General features: G+C 39.4%; 1 protein-coding gene across 2 annotated transcripts; it reads right to left on the reverse strand.

The window, feature by feature from the left end:
- Positions 1-590: 590 nt before the first annotated feature.
- Positions 591-17,685, reverse strand: ZNF184 (zinc finger protein 184). Of its 2 annotated transcripts, none has more exons than XM_004479726.4 (6): positions 17,490-17,685; positions 16,772-16,925; positions 12,862-12,950; positions 6,882-7,008; positions 6,433-6,528; positions 591-3,035 (listed from the first exon to the last, which is right to left on the reverse strand). In XM_004479726.4, exons 2-6 carry the CDS (start codon positions 16,776-16,778, stop codon positions 1,060-1,062), a joined length of 2,295 nt encoding a protein of 764 aa, XP_004479783.3. In that variant the 5' UTR covers positions 16,779-16,925; positions 17,490-17,685; the 3' UTR covers positions 591-1,059. The 2 variants fall into 2 exon arrangements, with proteins under 2 accessions (XP_004479783.3, XP_058141354.1); XM_058285371.2 differs by lacking the exon at positions 17,490-17,685 and adding an exon at positions 17,215-17,462.
- Positions 17,686-20,061: the final 2,376 nt, after the last annotated feature.

The raw sequence follows: 20,061 nt of genomic DNA on the forward strand, positions 1-20,061 counted from the left end.
AAGAAGTTGAGCACCTGCCTTCTAGATGGGGGAACTCCTGGGTTTGGTTTCTAAGCCTCCTAAAGAAGACAATGAATAGACATTGAACAAAAACAATGAGCAGACATCAAGCAAAAACAAATGAACAGGGAGTGAATGTAGTTCAAGCTCTTGAGTACTGCCTCCCACATGGGAGGTCCTGGGTTCAATTCTCTGCCTCCTAAAGAAAAAACAAAACAAAACAAAAAATGGACAACGAGCAAAAAACAAGCAGACAATGAGCAAAATCAACAGTAGACAGCCAAGGAAGCCATCTTGGGGGGGGGGGTGGATTTATATATATATATGGAATCCCAGGTACCACCCTAAGCTAATTAAATTTAGTCACTGGGGGAGAGCATAGAGGCTTGGCAAGAGAATTTGATAAAATTTTCCTGGTGATTCCAATATGCAAACAGGGTTAAACACCACTAATTTAAGATGTGGAAGCTCATCTCTGTCATTGTTAAACTCCTAGAATGCTGAAACACACTAAAAGAGAAGACAATATGAAGTTTTAATACTTACACTGAGATAAGCTGTTATATGCCACTGAATTACTGATTTGAGAGTATTTTCAAATTCTTTTTATTAGGAACCAGTTACCTAAACAACTTAAGTGCATTAGAACAGAAGAGTAACAGATCCCCAGTCTAGTTACTGAAGCACAACTACCTTCTACTGGCAAAACATGCATAAGCACAGCCTAAATGCAACAAACCAAAATACTGATGTATAGTAATCCTACTAAAGAATATGCTATGAATATACAAAACTGAATATAAAACTCCAAAGTACCTTTGAAATCATCTACTCCCAAATCCCTCATTTTACAGATGAGGAAACTGAAGCTTAAAACAATTGTTTTTTCCAATGTCACAAATAACATAAATGAATTAAAGTCCAATGTACTTTCCATTCCATGACAGTGAAAGTTAAAATATTTTAAGCAGTTTCTCAATCCATCCAGATTCTTTAGTACTTAACAAAAGGATAAACTAGATAAAATACATCCCCCACATTTATGATTTTCTAGAAGAGTCATATGCCAGAGTGCAGTCTCTGATGTTTGTTGAGAGCAGAACGGTATCTGAAGGCTTTTCCACAATCGTTACATCCAAAAGGCTTCTCTCCTGAATGAATTCTCTGATGCTGAATGAGGTACGTGCTCTGGCTAAAAGTTTTCCTACATTCATTACAGTTATAAGGTTTCTCTCCAGTATGAGTATTCTGATGTTCAGTCAGATGAGTGCTCCGGCTAAAGGCTTTGTCACATTCATTGCACTTAAAGGGCTTCTCTCCAGTGTGAATTCGTTGATGCTGAGTCAGATGTGAGCTCTGGCTGAAAGCTTTATCACATTTATTACACTGGTAGGGTTTTTCTTCTGTGTGAGTTTTTTGATGCTGAGCAAGAGATGAACAATGCCGGAAGGCTTTACCACACTCAGCACACTCATAAGGCTTTGCTCCTGTATGAATTCTCTTATGTTGAGTAAGGTGAATGTTCTGGTTGAAGGCTCTCCCACATTCATTACACTTGTAAGGTCTTTCTCCAGTATGTATTTTCCTATGCTGAATAAGGGATGAACCATAACTGAAGGTTTTCCCACATTCATGACACTGATAGGGTTTCTCTCCAGTATGAATTCTTTCGTGTTTAGCAAGAGAGGAACTTCGAATAAAGGCTTTTCCACATTCCTTACATTCATAGGCTTTCTCTTGGGTATGAGTCTTCTGATGTTGATTAAGGTTTGAGAGATAACTAAAAGCTTTTCCACATTCATTGCATTCAAAGGGCTTTTCTCTGGTGTGTATTCTCCTATGTTGAGTAAGAGATGAACAGTAACTAAAGGCCTTCCCACATTCATTGCATTTGTAGGGCTTTTCTCCAGTATGAATTTTCAGATGTTGAGCAAGGGATGACCAGTAACTAAAGGATTTTCCACATTCAGCACAATCATAGGGTTTCTCCCCAGTGTGTGTTTTCTGATGTTGAGTGAGGTTTGAATGCTGGCTGAAGGCTTTCCCACATTCATTGCATTCATAAGGTTTTTCACCTGTATGAATCATATGATGACGGATAAATGTTGAAGGCCCATTGAAGGCTTTCCCACATTCATTACATTTATAGGTTTTCTCTCCAGTATGAATTTTTTGATGTTGAGTAAGGTGTGTGCTCCTGGTGAAGGTTTTATCACATTCATCACATTTAAAAGGTTTTTCTCCTGTGTGAATTTTCTGATGTTCCATAAAGTGACCTCTCTGACTGAAGGCTTTTCCACACTCATTACAGGTATACGGTTTCTCACCAGTATGAATTCTCTGATGCTGAACAAGATGGGTCCTCTGGCTAAAGGCTTTCCCACATTCATCACATTTATAGGGTTTTTCGCCCGTGTGAATTCTTTGATGCTGAATAAGAGATGGACCTTCAATGAAGCCTTTTCCACACTGCTCACATTTATATGGCTTATCTCCAGTATGGATTCTTTGATGGTTTATAAGGTTTTCACTCCGGCTGAAGGCTTTTTCACATTCATTGCATTTGTAGGGTTTTTCTCCAGTATGTGTTCTCTGATGGCGAATAAGAGCTGAGCAATAACTAAAAGCTTTCCCACATTCATTGCATTTACAAGTTTTCTCTTTTTTAATTGGCTTTAAATTCTGTTTGACACTTGTTTTATGGTCATTGCATTTGGGAGGGCTCTCTTCTGGGGATATTTCTTGTTGTGTTATAAGGACTGAACTCACACTGATACTTTTCCCAAATTCACTATTTACAGGGCCTCTTTCACAAGTGGGTATTGTCTTTTCAGTTATTTTTATTTCCCCTGGCAGTGTCTGTTGGCTTGCCTGCTGCTTCTCTAGACTGCCTTCAGATTCCCATGTTTCTAAGAAGTTGGAACTCCAAGGATCATCCCTTTTGAGTTTATCCACTATTTCCTTTGGAGATGGCTCTTCTTCAGAAATGTCCAACTCTGGGGCTGACACAGTATTTTCAGGCCTGCTTTCCCAGTCTGAAAGAAAAAGAAAATGCCAATATTTTCTGCATAGAGAAAAACAAAGCTGTGTTGTGGGAATAAGGTAATGTAATTAAAAAAAAAAGTCCTCAGGACTCTAAGGGTTTTTAAATACAGTTCTATTATTTGAGGAGAAAGGTGGAAAGAGTGAAGGATAATGTTAAATAAAATATGAAAGTGGCAAAACAATGTTTGATTCAATTTCATAGATAATTTCTAAGAACCAGTAAGGAAATTCCATTTAAGATACTAGTTGATTAAAAAGGTAACAAGTGAAATGGCTAAAAGGGGCAGATGGACTGAATCTGGAGGCATTCTGAACTAGGATTCACTGCCAACCAAAAAAAACAAAAACAAAACAAAAAAAAAAACTCCAAGAACCATAACTTAAAGAAAGGACAATCAGGAAAGATTTGGCTAGGATCTCATGTTTTTTAGCCTGGAACACTGAGAAAGAGTCACATCACTACTAGAACTAGTACAGGAAATAGTTTAGAGGAGGAAGATAGCAAGTTTAAGTCTAAGCACTTTGAGGATTAGGAAAAGAAGCAGAGTATTGACTAGATTATTTTGGGGAGAGTAAGATACCAAAAGTGGGAGAAAAACAAATGTAGGAAAGGAAATATTAAATCAAAAGAGGATGGAAAAGAACAGCTGAAGCCATAGGCAATCTCTGTGAGAAAAAAGTAGTGGTAGTAGGAAAACATGTGAGGATATTTAGGGATGAATATAATATATTAACAACAACAACAAATAGTGTAACAGCAAACAAAAGAAAAGGGCAGAAGAAACAGAAAGACAGGAGTGTAGATAATCAGGAAGTAGAATGTTGCCCAAGACAAGAGATGACAACTAAAAACAGTAGTGCAGTCAATGCTGACAGACTCAGTGAAGAATAAATGCTGTGTTTATAACAGCATTTCTTTGGTTTCACTGGTAACAGGAGGGTACAGCAGATCCAAGGGAACCTGAGTCTCTCCCATGCTGCCAGAAGAATGAGCAGCGAGGCAGAGCACCAGAGCTGCCCACCATCCCTTCCACACCTGGCACCATGGATAATGGAAGGGTGCATAAGCATAGGCAGCCTCATAGCAGGAGCACTTCTCCAGCAGGGACAGAAAGGTCAATACAGTACAGATGCAAGATGACTAAAAGGTTTGGCGTAAGAAATGATTATGTTTTCATCAATAGGAAAGACACTAAGGGAGATATATTTGTACAACAGATTATCAAAAAGAATACCTCTTAGAAGTACTTTGCAGTGAAGAAGATGGATATTTCATGGAGTCTGATGTTGTTAAAAGAAAAAAAGGGTATACAAATGGCTGAGCTTCAGCCCTGCTTGGAGTGCCATTTAAAAGCAGTAATATGTTGGAAGCGGATTTGGCGCAGTGGTTAGGGTGTCTGTCTACCATATGGGAGGTCCACGGTTCAAACCCCTGGGCCTCCTTGACCCGTGTGCAGCTGGCCCATGCACAGTGCTGATGTGCACAAGGAGTGCCCTGGGTGTCCCGTGTAGGGGAGCCCCACATGCAAGGAATGTGCCCCGTAAGGAGAGCCACCCAGTGCGAAAGAAGTGCAGCCTACCTAAGAATGACGCCGCCCACACAGAGAGCTGACACAACAAGATGATGCAACAAAAAGAAACACAGATTCCCGTGCTGCTGACAACAACAGAAGCGGACAATGAAGACAACGCTGCAAATAGACACAGAGAACAGACAATGGGGGTGGGGAGAAAAATAAATCTTTAAAAAAAAATAAATAAAAAAAAATAAAAGCAATAATATGTAGCAGACCATGACCAATATTATCTATATTGTCAGATCATACCAACAGGATTACCAGAATAACAGTCAGGGAGCAAAGACTGAGACTGGAGAAAACTCCAAAAGGCCAGATTTGAATAGTATCAACCCTACTGTAGAAAGCAGTTCTCACCTTACTACATGCAAACTCTTTGGGAAGTGACCACAGTATTCTAACACCCTTGTGCACAGAGAAGCAACCCAGGATGCTAGACCAATTAGACAATACACACTAAGGTTGTAGATCATGACTCTGCAGGGGCCATGTCACCAACAGAGTCTAGAGAGTGGGGCAAGAAGATAAGGAAAATGATGGAGAGAAGACCCAGAGCCAATGGCCACTTCAGTGTAGGTACTGCCACAACTCATTACTCATAGAGATGGCTAAAAAAACTGTAAACCATTTTCACAAACACAAAACAGCCACCCTGCCAGCTAAGAGTAAGTCTGCTCCTAATGCTGAAGAGGGTGGGCCTGCGGGCCGGCTTACCTGGATGCCCACCATTGGTTTAGTCATCCAACAACAGGACTATCAAATTCCAATGATATAATAGAAACAAAAGGATGAATGTTCACCTTCTGCCCACTGACCAGAAAACTGAATGAAAAGGTGATAAAGAAACAAAGGCTGCAGGCCTGGAACTCACTTTTGCTAAGTTTGGATGGGAACAAAAGGAGAGAGAGTAAATGGTGACCAGAAAGATTAACAGTGTTGAGTGAAGATATTTGGAAACATAGGTTACCTATTTGTTTGGTAGCACTAGGGATGGAGCCTACAGATCCAAGAGGAAAGTGAAAGGGCTCGAAAGTAGAGTGATAATTATGACAGCAAAGGAGATAGGAAGAGACAGAATCCAGAGCCAAGGTGTGGCAGAAAACCTAATATTATGTGTTGCCTTGATATTTGGTAAAATCAGGAAGACACTGAATGGTCTAATTAAAGTTCCTTTCCCTACTCTGCTCCTGTGGATAAGGTCCCTGCTTTTAAGCTCCTGATTATCTGTGAGGAGCAGGCTTCAGTTCCAGACAGCCTGCAGAATTGTTCAAATAAGCTAGTCACTTCCTCCTGTGAGAACGAGGGACACTCCTCCCTTTTGACACTAAAAAGCCTGCCTCAGCTCCTAAGTTCTTCACTCTTTTCCCAAGTATAATACCTATGGGGTACTGTGTGATGTACAGCATCTTCCTCCCCTGGGCAGTGAGTATAAGTAACTAATAAACTGTTGTCAGTATCATCTGTCTGGTGTTGGATCTTGTGTGTTTGGCCAATCCCATAATCCTAGGTGGGAATCTCTCCCTCATCAATGGGGTAAAGAAGAGGCAACTGAAATACTAGGTGGATAGATTGGTTTTAGAAGAGGGCAATAAAGAGATTTCTTCTGAAAGTGAGAATAAAAATAGAATATATATTGAGAAAGTTGGTGATATGACAAAGAGTAATAGATTCCAGACCAAAAGGCTCCCACCTTTTCCATGGGAGACACTTTAAAGAGAAGCAAGCACATCTACAATGCAGATATAAAATCTTCTTATCAGGCTGGTGATTGCAGGTAATGACACTCATCTGCCTGGTTTCCATTACTTACCTGCAAAGGTGCCTAGTGGAATGTCTGGCTCTAGGATCCATGGTTCTGTCCCTCGCTCTAACTGGGAAATCACATCAGGTTTGGGAACCTGGAGTCCTGCTCATGAGAAGAAAAAAAGAGTCTGTCTGCAGTAAGGGAAAAGTGCTATATCAGAATTCAATCTCGTAGCTTTGTCTTTAGAGAAGAGGATATGTGGGACAAATCTGATAGAAATGGACAGTATATCAAACTTCAGTTTTATAAATTCCCAGACATGATGGGGAGCTGCTCTGGGTTCAGGGAAATTATTAGTTTGTTTGCCTTTCTATTTGCCATGAGAGTTAAAACCTTTTCAAACCTTTCAAAACATAGCAAGCTCTGGTTTTGAAACCTAAAGTCAAAACCAACATAAACACAAGGAAGAACCCTTCCTCCTCTCCCCAGATACTATACAGAGAAGTCATCCTTACCTATAGAGACCAAGTGTGTGTAATTTTCCAGTGTCACATCCCTGAACAGATCTCTCTGCACAGGATCCAGCTGTTTCCATTCTTCCTGGGTAAAGTCCACAATCACATCCTTGAAGGTCACCGATTCCTGAAATACCAAACATATTTCTGCTTAGCCATAAAGCATGTGCCTAAAAAAGGGATAAAGTTAGCAATACAGACAGACTATAGACAACCTGAAAATTATTTTTCTAACACTTCTTCCCTTGTAATGTGAATATAAAAACAGTGCCTAATTCATATGGCTATTGTAAGAATTAAGAAATATTCAATAGGAAATGCTTAATTAAAGATCTGGCATATAACAAGTGCTCAGTCATTGTTACTGTTAATCGTCATTGTAATTTTCATCTTCATCATCTTTCTATTCCAAGATACATCAAGTAGTAATAGTATGTCTACTATTATCAATAACATTTTAACTACCTACAACGTGGAAAGCAACAGATGAAAATATATTTGAAAAATTGGAGGTGTGGGTGTGACAGAATTACCCTACCACATTTCAAAACATACCAAAAGATAGAGCAATTAAAACAGAGAGGCCTAGTATGGAATAAATTCAATGAAATAAAATAGAGTCCAGAAACAGATTCATGTTTATAAGATTTGAAGATTAAGCAATTTATCAGTTAGGATGAGCCAGATTAGTAAATAAATGGTGTCATAACAAATGACTAATTGAGAAAAAAAAAGTGAGATTCTTACTTAACAGCATACTCAAAAATTCCTGCTGAATTAAAGATTAAAATATTAAAGGAAAAGCAAAAATAAAGCAGTAAAATAAAAGATGGGAAAATAGCTTTATAAGATTGAACTGTGACAGGCAAAACTCAGAAGACAGAGACACTGACAAAACACATAAAATGTAAAACATCTAAAAGACACCAAAAACCAGGTTAAAAAACATTCTGAACTCCTACAGATCATTAGGAAAAAAGATGAACAATCTACAACAGAAACAACAAAAGGTCAACATGTCAAACAGTTAACCCAAGAATTATTAATAAACCATGAAAAGAACTTTGCTAAAAATAAAAAACCGTAAAACAATGATATCAGATTGGCTAAAACTACTCAAGTATTCATGTGGACTGTGGGGAGGGGGGGAACAGAATCCTAATGCAATCTATTTGTGGGGTAATCTAATAGGACCTATCAAAACTTTACAAGCATATACCATTCAATCCAGCCTTATCAGTTTTAGGAATTTATTCTTTAGAAGCATGTCATGAAGCAAAGACATATGTACAAGTATCCCTACAATACTGTTTGTATGGAGGGGGCACAAAAGCAAACTTAAATGCCCATTAATAGGATAGAGGCCAAAGAATATATGGTGCATCTACACTAAAGCATTTATGCAGTCATTTTAAAAATGAGGTGTTTCTACATGTACTGATTTAGAAAACAATTGTATTAGTCAGGGTACTCGAGGGAAACAGAATCAACACATTAGCCTAACCATCACAACAATTATATTAAATAGAAAAAGTATACATGGTATGCTCCAATTTTTAATTTTATGAATAGGAAAGTATATTTGCAAATGCTTATTTTTAAAAACATGGTATTTGTTAAAACCAAATATTAACAGTGGGATGGGATAGTGAAACTTGGAGTTGATGCAGTGGAACTTCCCACTTTTTCTTTACTATGTATTTGAAACTTTGAGTGTGCATTAATTTTATCATTGCTTATCTCCAGGAATACCTAGAGCCATGGTACTGATCACTGAAAAAGCTCTAAAAACTAAACCTTGGAATGCTTAGTTATTACTAATTTTTAAAAAAGATTTTATTTCTCTCCCCCACCCCGTTGCTGCTCTCTGTGTCCATTTGCTGTGTTGTGTTCTTCTGTGTCTGCATTCTTGTCAGGCAGCACCGGGAATCTGTCTCTTTTATTGTTGTTGCATCATCTCGCTGCGTCACTGTGTGTGCGGCACCACTCCTGGGCGGGCTGCGTTTTTTGCGCAGGGTACACTCCTTGCACGTGGGGTATCCCTAGGTGGGGTCACCCCTGTGTGGCAGGTCACTCCTTGTGTGCGGCAGCACTGTGCGTGCACCAGCTCGCCACACAGGCCAGGAGGCCCTGAGTACTGAACCCTGGACCTCCTATATGGTAGGTGGGTGCGCTATCAGGTGAGCCACATCCGCTCCCTACATGGTTATTAAGGATGCTGTTGTGTGTCCTGGAGCACTGGGACAGGATGCACCAGACTGACAGCACTGTTTAAAGTAAACACGAAGATTTATGATGCGCACCCAGTACCTAGTTTGCGGCCTGCAGACTTACAGATCCAAGAAGCTCAACAAATCACAAACACAGGAAACAAGCCATATCATAATCAAAGAGAAAACCTTAAAAGCAGCCAGAGAAAAAGACACATAAATACAAAGGAACAAAAATTTTAAAAACAGTAGTTTTTGCTATTGTTGTTGGAAAAAATGTGAGCAAGAAGACAATGGAGCAACATCATTAAAGTCTTTTAAAGATTTATTTTTTATTTATTTATCTTCCCCTCCCCCCTGGTCTGCTCTCTTATGTCCATTCACTGTGTGTTCTTCTGTGTCTGCTTGCATTCTCGGCAGTACCTGGAATCTGTGTCTCTTTCAGTTGCGTCATCTTGCTGCATGAGCTCTCGTGTATGCAGCACCACTCCTGGCAGGTTTTGCTTTTTTTGCATGGGGCGGCTCTCCTTGCAGAGCGCACTCCTTGCGCCTGGGGCTCCCCTACACGGGAACACCCCCGTGTGGCATGGCACTCCTTGTGCACAGCAGCACTGCACGTGGGTCAGCTCACCACAGAAGCCAGGAGGCCCTGGGTTTGAACCCTGGGTCTCCTACAAGATAGGTGGATGCTCTATCAGTTGAGTCGTATCTGCTTCCCTCATTAAAATTTTGAAAGAAGAAAACTGTCCAACTAGAATTTGATATCCAACGAAAACATCTTTCAAAAATGAAGACAAAATAAAACCTTTTTTAGATGTACAAAAGTTGAAAGAATTCATCACCAGCAGATCTGCATTATAAGAAATGTTAAGGGAGGTCCTTTAGGCAAATGGAAAAAAATACCAGACGGAAATCTGGATCTACATCAAGGTTTCACAATGTTGGCACTATTGGTATTCTGGACTGGATAATTATTTTAAATAATTGTGGGGGGTTGTCCTGGACATTGTAGGCAGTCTCCCCCTGGCCTCAACCCACTAGATGACAGTAGCACCCTCCGCCCAAGTCATGACAATCAGAAATCTCCAAATCACCCCCAGCTGAGAAACACCAATCTATACAAAGGAATAAGGAACATAAAAAATGGAAACTATATGGGTAAAAATATGTAATTTTTTCTTATTCTTTAAATTTCTTTAAAAGATAAATGACTGCTTAAGCAAAAATTATAACAATGTATCATTGGGTTTATAACATATGTATAGGTAAAATGAATGGCAAAAATAGCATAACAGCTAGAAGGGTAGAAATGGAAGTATACTATTATCAGGTTCTTAAACTATCCATTAAATGATATAATATCACTTGAAAGTAGACAGTGATAAATTAAATATGTATACTAAGCCCTAAAACAGCAACTAAAATAACAAAACAGACTTGTGCCTAATAAGCCAACAAAGGAGATAAAATAGAATCATAAAAAAATATTTAGCCAAAGGCAACAAATGAAGAAAATGGGAACAAAGACAGTACAAACAGAAAACAAAGAGCAAGATGTTAGACTTAAATCTAACCATACCCCAAATCACATTAAATGTAAATAATCTAAACATCTCAATTAAAAGGCAGAGATTATCATATTGGACAGACCAAAAAAAAAAAAAAAAAAAGAAATCCAACTACACATTGCCTATAAATAACTCATATTAAATAAAAAGACACAAAGAAATTAAAAGGATGGAAAATGCTAGACCGTATTAACACTAATCAAATATCAAAGTTAATTTCAGAGAAAACAATATTAAAAAGCATAAAAAAAGTCAGTTCTCACTGAAAAAGTGGTCAATTCATTAATAGGACATAACAACCCTAAATGTCTATAAATGAAGCCAAAACCAACAGAACTGCAAAAAGAAATAGATGAATCTGCAGTTACAGTCCAAGACTTTACTACCCCTCTCACAATAACTGATAAAACAAGTAAGACAGAATATCAGTAAATAGATAAAAGACTAGAATAATACTATCAACCTATCTGACCTAACTGACATCCATGGTAGATAGAATGACCCCCCAAAGATATTTACATCCAAATCCCTGAAATCTGTGAATGTTACCTAAGATGACAAAAAGGACTTTGCAGATTTGATTAAGTTAAGAAATTTGAGATGGGGGAGTTTATCCTGGATTGCATCAGTGGGCCTAATGTAATCACAAGTGTCCTTCTAAGAGGGAGGCAGGAGGGTCAGAGTCAGAGTAGAACAAGTAACGATGGAAGTGGAGGTCAGAGTGTGGAGGCAAATACCTAACGTATCTTTCAGTCAGAGTTGACTGATTCTTCTTTCTGACCACTGAAATCATCAGTTTTCCCTTTAAGGTCTTTAACTGATTGGATGAGAATTCTCTCATTGCTGAAGGCAACCTCCTTTGCTGGTTGTAGATGTAATAGATGCAATCATTTAAATCTAATGATTTAAATCCAAGAAATACCCTCACAGTAACAATCAGTCCAGTGCTTGCTTGACCGAACAACTTGGGCACCAAGTGTTGGCAAGGATATGCAGCAAGGAAACTCTCATACATTACTGGTGGTAATGTAATAAAGTATCCATTATTTTGGAAAACAGTTTGGCAGTTTCTTGAAAATTAATTATACACCTGCAGATACCTGGGAATGGAGGTGGGAAGCTGAGGGAGTAGGGAGGGGAAGAGGAAACGGATCAATAGAATTTATGAGGAAACTTTTGATAGTGATAATATGTTCACTATTTTGTCTGTGATGCTGGTTTCATGAATGTATACATATGTCAAAACTTAAATCTATTTGCTTTAAAAGTGTGTAGTTTATTGTCACATTATACCTTAATAAAAAATAAGGTGATTTCAAAAATACTTAAGTTGGAAGTAGGAAGAACTGAAACCATTTCTTTGGTAAAGTGAATTAGTTGTGAGAAAAAAAGTAAGAAGGGGCCAAAAGCCCAAGAAGATGGAGACTGATTAAAGGGCTTGAAGTTGATTATGGTTGATGGAACAACTATTAAATCTTTTTTAAAATCTAAGTTTTCAGTTACTGTGTTTTCCTAAAATATGTCATTTCCTCCTCAAAAATCTTAATGGTTCACAAATGGCCTATAGAATAAAGCCTTCAACTGCTCATACAGATATTCAAGGGCTTTCATATTCTGACCTAATTCAACCATTTATTTACCGTTTGTCAAAATATACCATCTCCTCCAAATTTTTTGAATCCTAACACTTGCCTATTCTTACTTGTGAGCCTCTGCTCATAATCCCCTCCATACCCAGAGTCTGCCCCTGACCCTACTTCATTTGTTCAAATATCCCAACGTCACTCATCCTATGAGAGGTAGCTCAGATCCCATCTCCTCTATGAAACTCCCCTAATCCTCTCCAGACCATTCAAGAATTTTTCCATTCTCTAATTTCCACGGTACTCACTTCACCTTTCATATATTTACCTGTTTTGGTTTTTATCAGTCATTTTGGTCTATTAAAGTAAAGCATCAAGTTTTATACTGCTTTTTCTCTCCTATTTCTAGTGCAAGGCAAGATAATAAGCAAGAGGTAAGTGGAGAATGTATTAGTCAAGACTGGAGAGGAAAAAAAAAAAAAAAGACTGGAGAGGAAGAGGTGAGAAGGAGCAGATGGGAGACCAGAATGAAATGTCAGCATTGGTTTTTGAACAAACATACCTCAAGTAAAAGAGGAATATAAGACCTCACCAAAGACATTTCAGAAACACAACTTACCTGACAACTGGCTGATGGGAGTAGAGGGGCCAATCCCTCCTTATCTGTATATTCCCCTTGGAAAAGGGCAGAGTCTGCAGACAATATATCTAAGGGAGGAAGAAAAAGCCACAGTGAATCTTATCTGACTTAGCTGTTCCTAACAATCCACATAAAATCCACTTACATTTCTATTGAAAATAGCTGGAAGTATGCCATTTCTTTTATATCTCAGAATTAAAAAAACAAAAAGAAAGAAACATGATAACTGCTGACTAGGACTCTAGCCCTCTCCCTGCTAGGCTCAGGAGGTAAAGCATTGCTTTAAGACTCACAGTTCTGTCCCGAGATACTGAATCATATGGACCATACAACTCAATTGTTATGTTTCTGATTAAGTGAGGTAAAATACTTCTGCTGCCTTCTTTGTTAAATAATCAGATTATCTTCCAAAAGAGTTTTCATAGGCCCTTTAAGCTTTGCTATATCAATGCAAATTAAATATCATAATCACATATACTACCCACACAGCAGAATGGCCAAAATTAAAATAGACATGGTCAATACTAACAGGTAGCAATTGGAAGTTTTGTACAGTGCTATGGAGGTGTAAATTTATAAACCACTTAGGAAAGCTGCTTGGCAGTATATAATAAAGCTCAACATATGGCTACCCTCTGACTCAGCAATTTCAATCCTGTGCATATATTCACAGAAATGAGTGCTTATATGTCTATCAAAAGACTTACACAAGATTCAGAGTAGGTTTATGTTTAATATCCCCAAACTGGAAACAACCCAAATTATCTTTCAACTGAAAGGATAAATAAACTCTGGTATATTCATATAATGGAATATTACTCCACAATAAAAAAAAAGACTGAGTTACTGATTAACTTAACATGGATACAGTTCAGAAACACAGTATTGAGCAAAATAAACCAGACACGAAAGAATACACACTATATGAAGTTCAAAACTTGACCAAACTGATCTATGGTGATGGAAGTTAGAATAGTGATAACCTGAGGAGGGGTTATTGACTGGACAGGGAAACAAGGGAGCCTTCTGGGTTATTAGAAACATTCTATATTTTAGTGTGAGTGGTGGTTATGCTGACATACACATACATAAAAAGGTATAAAAATGTACATTAAAGATTTGTGCACTTTACTGTATGTAACTTATACTGCAATAAACAAAATAAAACAAAAACTTGCTCTTCACAGAGTACTGACTGATGACAGGAAAGTCCAAATGTCAGAATGATCCCATTGGTAGTTAATCATGTATAATTATGCAAGCCTCTCATCTTCTCTAGGCTTCAATTTCTCCATCTTTAAAAGTAGGGAGACAAATGCCTAACATATCTTTCAAAACTCTCCTGGAGAGGAGACAATGGTGGGGAAAAGCAAACTAGGAGTACTTGTTTCCACAAAAAAGTAGGTAAGAATTTTCTTCCCTTTGAAGTTTAATGTCTGCAGAAAGACTAGAAAGTAAGGGTGTTTCTAAATATAAAATTTGAATTAGCAACATGAAATATGAAATACAAAGAATAACAATGCTGCAAGAGATGCTCGGTAAAAACTAAGGAAAAAAAAAAAATAGGAAAGGGCCAAGAGGGATATTTATGACCACAGATATCTATATACTAATGAAGTAGGGGCAATAAGCCAAATGAACTTATACCTGAACAAAAGGAGTGAAACTCAATCTCTTAGGTGTTACTAAAGCTTGTCAGGATGGAAGTTATAGCTAGAATAAGACCTTCAAACTCTTGGAGAATAAAGAGAAAAACTTAATAATCAAAAATGGACAGGACACTCAGGTATCTCAGGGAAATCTAGGTTGCACCATTATAATGCAAGGATAGCCTCTTTGATACCATCATCAGGGTGGGTCAGTGCAACCTGATCTTAGTCCCAAGATTCAAATTCCAGAGAGAACCCAGTGGCCTAATGTGAGTCTCATGACCATGCCTTGGTAAGAGAGAACTGGGAAAAATTTACTCAACATGATTTGAGAGAAATTATGGACAACTGCTTGCAATGCAGAATCCTGAGAGTGAAATCTATGGAAATTGTAGATAAATCAAAAAGGAGAGAAAAATAAAAAATAAAAAGAGCACCATGCTCACAGGAGCACAGCAGGACTGCTTAGGCAAGTGAGGAAGACATGATGATGAGGAAAGCTAGAGTGGTTAAGGTGGTTTCAATTGTTGGGATAGGTATGAAGTCCCATTTTGTAAGAGTGTTAATTTTTAATTTATCTTAATGGTCTCATACCTCAGAAAACAGAGGAATCTATAAAGGGAACTACTGTTTTTGATTTAATTTTGACCAGAATCTTGAGGAAAGAATGAAAATGTTATCTTGGAGTTCTTAATAGTGAAAGGAAAGGATGCACATGGAAATATATATACCCAAGACTTTAGGATACATATTTCCCAAGACTTTAGGAAAACAGAATCAAGAGAAATGTCTCAGGTAAGATGCTTTTGATCCCAAGTAACAGAAACCTACCTATGTCCCTGGTACATGGTAAGTGCTCAGTAAATGTTAGCAAGTATTAAGACTACAAGGGCAAAGATCAAGAAAGGTAATTCTAACTATACAATTATGAAAAATCCCTAAGAGAAAGAAAAAGGAAAGACTTAATGAAAACACTTTGGCTGATTTACTTCTGAAAAATGTAAAATTAAAAAGAACATTTACATATGAGGTACAAAGAATTGAGGACAAATATAAATTATAGCTCAAAACTTTATGAATAATATGAACATTAAGACTTCTTAAGATGTTGTAAATTCAAGCAAAAGGAAGTTAGGTTACCAAACCTGACTGCATAACCACACCTAAAGAATGTAAAGGCAACGATAATGCAGAGGGAAGTCTAAAGCGACACGTCACAGGGCTCTTCCTTTGCCTTGATCTGTTCAGTGACATACGGGAGGAAACAGAAGGAATAGTCATCAAATCTGCTAGTGACATGAAGCTGGAAAAGGCAGTTAAAGGACTAAATGATTAAATTAGGAATCAAAATTATTCTGATAATTGGCCAAAAATTGAACAAGCATAAGCGTGAAGTGCTGATGTTAAGGATAAAAAGAATTCCACTATACAAGGATAGCTGCTGCAGTTTATATAAAAAGATCTTAGGTTTACGGCATAACATCACAGATTTTTTTTTAAAAGCCAATATAATCTAAAGTACAGCAGAATATTACCCAAATCGAGAAAAGCATATCATAATTTTACAAATACTCTTTCAGATATTTTTCAAAGCATATCTAAAGAACTATGTTTAGTCCTAGGCACTGCATTTTAAGAAGAGTGCTGACAAAAGGAATTTCCAGACAAGAGGTCTAGAGCTAGATATCATATCACGTGAAGATACATCCAAAGAACTGAGACTATTTTGCTTAGGAAAAGGAATTTATGAAGAGTTGCAAAAGCCAAATTCACATATCTGAAAGGCAGCTATATGAGAAAGAGAAAACTAAAATTAGCACAGAGGTTACAGGAACAGGCGAGTTTGCTTAATATAAGGAACTAAAAAAGAGCCAGCAAGGGAAGAGTCTGCACCCAAAATGCTGCCACACATCTTCAGGCTGAGGGTCATCTGCCAAGGATATTTTAAAACTGATTCTTGCATTGAAGAGATGATGTCCAAAATTTTTTTCTGACTGCAAGATTATCATTCTAATATTTAATAAACCTGTCACAGACATTATGAACCACTGCTCCCTTTCATTCCCCAAATCTGCAGCCAGGGAAAATCTCTCCCTATAATGTAGTTGTGTTTCTTTTCTCTACCCTTAAACACACTGCTCCCTCCTTCCAAATCTTCCAGCTCTCTCTTCAAGTATTTGAATCTCCAGGCATTGTCCTCTTGACTGCATCACCCCGTTCTCCCCCGTCGTCCCCACTACCTTCCATCTCAGGAGCGCATCTTATTCCTCTGGAACCCGCGCACCAGAGCTCTCCAAGCAGCGTCCCCTCCAGCCGGGAACTCGGTTTGGGGCTCAGACGTGGACCTCCCCTCGCCGGGAGTCTGAGCCTTTACACACGCTGAAGTGGGCTGCCCTAAAAGACAAGGTGTAGTCAGAAGCATCCGGCACACATTCACACCTCAGAGTCTGGCAGAGTGGCCAAGAGGTGCCGCGCAAGGTAAGTTCCCCAAGAGAGCAGGCACGTGCTGCTCCCGCTGAACAAGAACAGAAGTGGAGGCCGGCGAGGCAGGTTCACCCCCAGGTCCAGAAACCCTTGGTGCCCACGCCAGAGTCCGGCCAGAAGCGCCCGCTGACCCGGCCCGGCCCCAGCGTGCACACTCGCGGGCTCACATCTCCGCGGGCTCGCAGACAGGAAGACACACCTGTTGCGGAGCGGAAAAGCCGGGAGGTGGGCGAGCTGGACGGGGCGCGGCGCCCTCCGCTCCCCCGAGGCCGGAACAAAAGAACAAAGCCCTCCGAGGGATCCGAGGGGCCCGGCCGCGCGGAGGGAGGCGAGACGCGCCCGGGTCCAGGACTCCCTAGCTCCCTCTTGCAGAGGCCGCTAGACGCGGCCATAAGGTGACGTCACGCACCGGAGGACTTGGAGGTTGCCATGGTGATACCTGGGCTCCCCGCCCCCCCCCCCCCCCATACCTACCTGCACGTTCCGACCTCGAGTCCGGAAATGCTGGGGCCCTCACCGGACTTGAGGGAAGGAAACTAAGGCGGCCGGACTTCGCGAGCGCCCACCTCTTTCACGCCTACAGGCAGCTTCAAAAGCCACTTCCGGTCGCACCGAGCGAGCCCGGGTCCCGCACGCCGACCGCGCCAGACCGCGCCCATTGGGCACGCAGGACTACGGCTCCCAGAATCCTCCGCGAGGACGTGGCTGGACTCCATTTCCCAGAGGCCTCAGCGGATCGGCGCGTGGGGGCTGCGCCCGCTTCTCTGGGCCGTTTGCTCGGTAGTCGCTGTGTTCACCTCAGGTGAAGGTATGCGTTAGTCCGGTGACCCTCAAACTTGCCTGACTGGAACTGATTTTAAGAAATACATATGAATAAAAAGTCACTGATTGTGCACTTTGGGTAGAGGGTATCGTTATGTGACAGTATCGCGATAAAAAATGAAAAAGATGTTGAAAGCAAAAAACAAACAGGTACACATACATAATTGAAAAAAATTGGAAATAAGCTTCACTGAAGCAATACAGTTTTAGTTCGGTGAAAGTGCTGGGAGCATTATAGCAGAAATGGGTTGGCTGTTAGAATGGTGATTTATTAGGTTACAAGCTTCCAGTTCTGCGGCCTGTAACGTGTCCAAACCAAGGCATCATCAAGGGATGCGGTTTCGCGAAGTTGCGGCTCTGGGTGATCAGGCGCGTGGCACAGGACCGCGTAAGCATCAGGACTAGAACTTGTGTCGTCTGACTCAACAATGTGCATTCTTCCTACACACCATAACGGGCAAGCGAGTTGTCCCAAATCTTTTTGAGTGTTGCACAGATACACAAATTTTCTTTTGCTGGAAGGACCCCAAACATTTTTTCCACTAGCCCAAAGTCGTTTTCTTTAACCCTTTGCAACTCCACCTACCACCCTGCTTCTCTAAGACACTATTTCCCCCACTCACAAACCTACTTCCTCCAGAAATCCCGTCATCTCCAGAAACAGACCTATTTGTGGGGGGAAAAAAATCAATTCGTAAGTGGGTCTAGGCGTTTGGAAAGAAAAACCTTCGCAGGTTCTTCCGCTTTTGGTTCTGAAGCCCTCAGCCTATTTTCCACTGAACGGAGAAGAGTGGAAGAGAAAGGGGGAAATAGAGCAAGGGAAAAAACCATAAATTAATGTCTCAAAATATTCTCTAGCCTCTGTTTGTTCTCACCATGGCTCTGGTTGGCTCCTCTTCCAGGTTTCTATATATACATATATCCTGTTTCTACACTTAGATTATAAATACTTTACTTGAATTAGCTTATTTAATTAACTCAGGGTGCCAAAAGAAAGAACAGAAAAGGATGGAAATTCGCAGAGAATACATAGATTAATAATTTAAATTATAACCCTGCCTTATTAATGTGTCATTCACAATGGCTAGCGTTTTGGTAATAGCCAGATTTTTTTACTCAGAAATACATAATGAATATACTAGTATGTCATTAGATAAATATTCATGTATAACATGCTTTTTTAGTGGCAGCAAAAGTATTATGTCCTACTGGTGAATCATGTTCATTATTTTTGGATATTTGAATTTCCTATTCCTTGCTATTATATACATTGCTTTTGCAAACAACCTTTTGGCGTAATCTTGGTTCAATTGGTGATTTTAAATTTAAGATAAATTCTTAGAAGTGTTGGTGCTAGGTTAAATGTTGTACAAATATTTAAAGATTTTGATACCTGTGATTGAACCCCTACATTTTACCTTTTTACACTCCTGCCATCACTGTATGAGAGTGATTCTACACTTTAAATATATCTGGGAAGGCCCTCTGTTTTAGTTTAAGTGACTGTAGAGAATATAGTGGATTGTCAGTTACCATCTATCTCAACTTCCTTATAGAGAGTCTTCCTGTGCTTCAGAGACTGGCAAGCTAAAACTACGTTTTCCAGGCTCCCTTGAAACTAGGGCTCTGGGATATGATTTAAGTTTTGCATTTAGATGTAATACCAGCTTGGAAGGTGGAATAAGACACTTTCTTATATTTTTTAAATGTAATATTTTTAAAAAATGAATTAAAAAAAACATTGACAGAAATAAAACACCAATTAAAGGGAAAAAAAAGACACTTTTTTGTACCTGCTTTTTCTTTAGTCTGACAAACATTGGGTGGAGTTGTTTTTTTCCGCTAAGAGGAAGGGCACTGACAATTTTTTTCCCTGTTTCATCACCAGCAAACCTAGTGAAGCTTTAGAACAGGGCTCCTTAACCTTTTTCAGTCCATGGACCCCTTTGCCGTTCAAGTGAAATGAATACTACTATAATTTATTTATTGCATACATTCATAAGTGAAGGAAATGCTAGATTTCAGTTAGAGGTCAGAGAAAATAAAGATAATAGGTTGATTTTTTTAAAAATTCAAGCTCACAGACCCCCAGAAATCTTTCCCCGGATACCCCAAAGGGGACTCCTGGTTAAGAACTCCTGCTTCAGAGTAAAGACTTGTTATGATGGCAGCTCTGATTCCTCTTTTTCCCTCTCCCTCCTCCTAATCCCTCTGTTCACAGGCA

This window comes from Dasypus novemcinctus, chromosome 22, assembly GCF_030445035.2.
Source record: "Dasypus novemcinctus isolate mDasNov1 chromosome 22, mDasNov1.1.hap2, whole genome shotgun sequence".
NCBI lineage: Eukaryota > Metazoa > Chordata > Mammalia > Cingulata > Dasypodidae > Dasypus > Dasypus novemcinctus.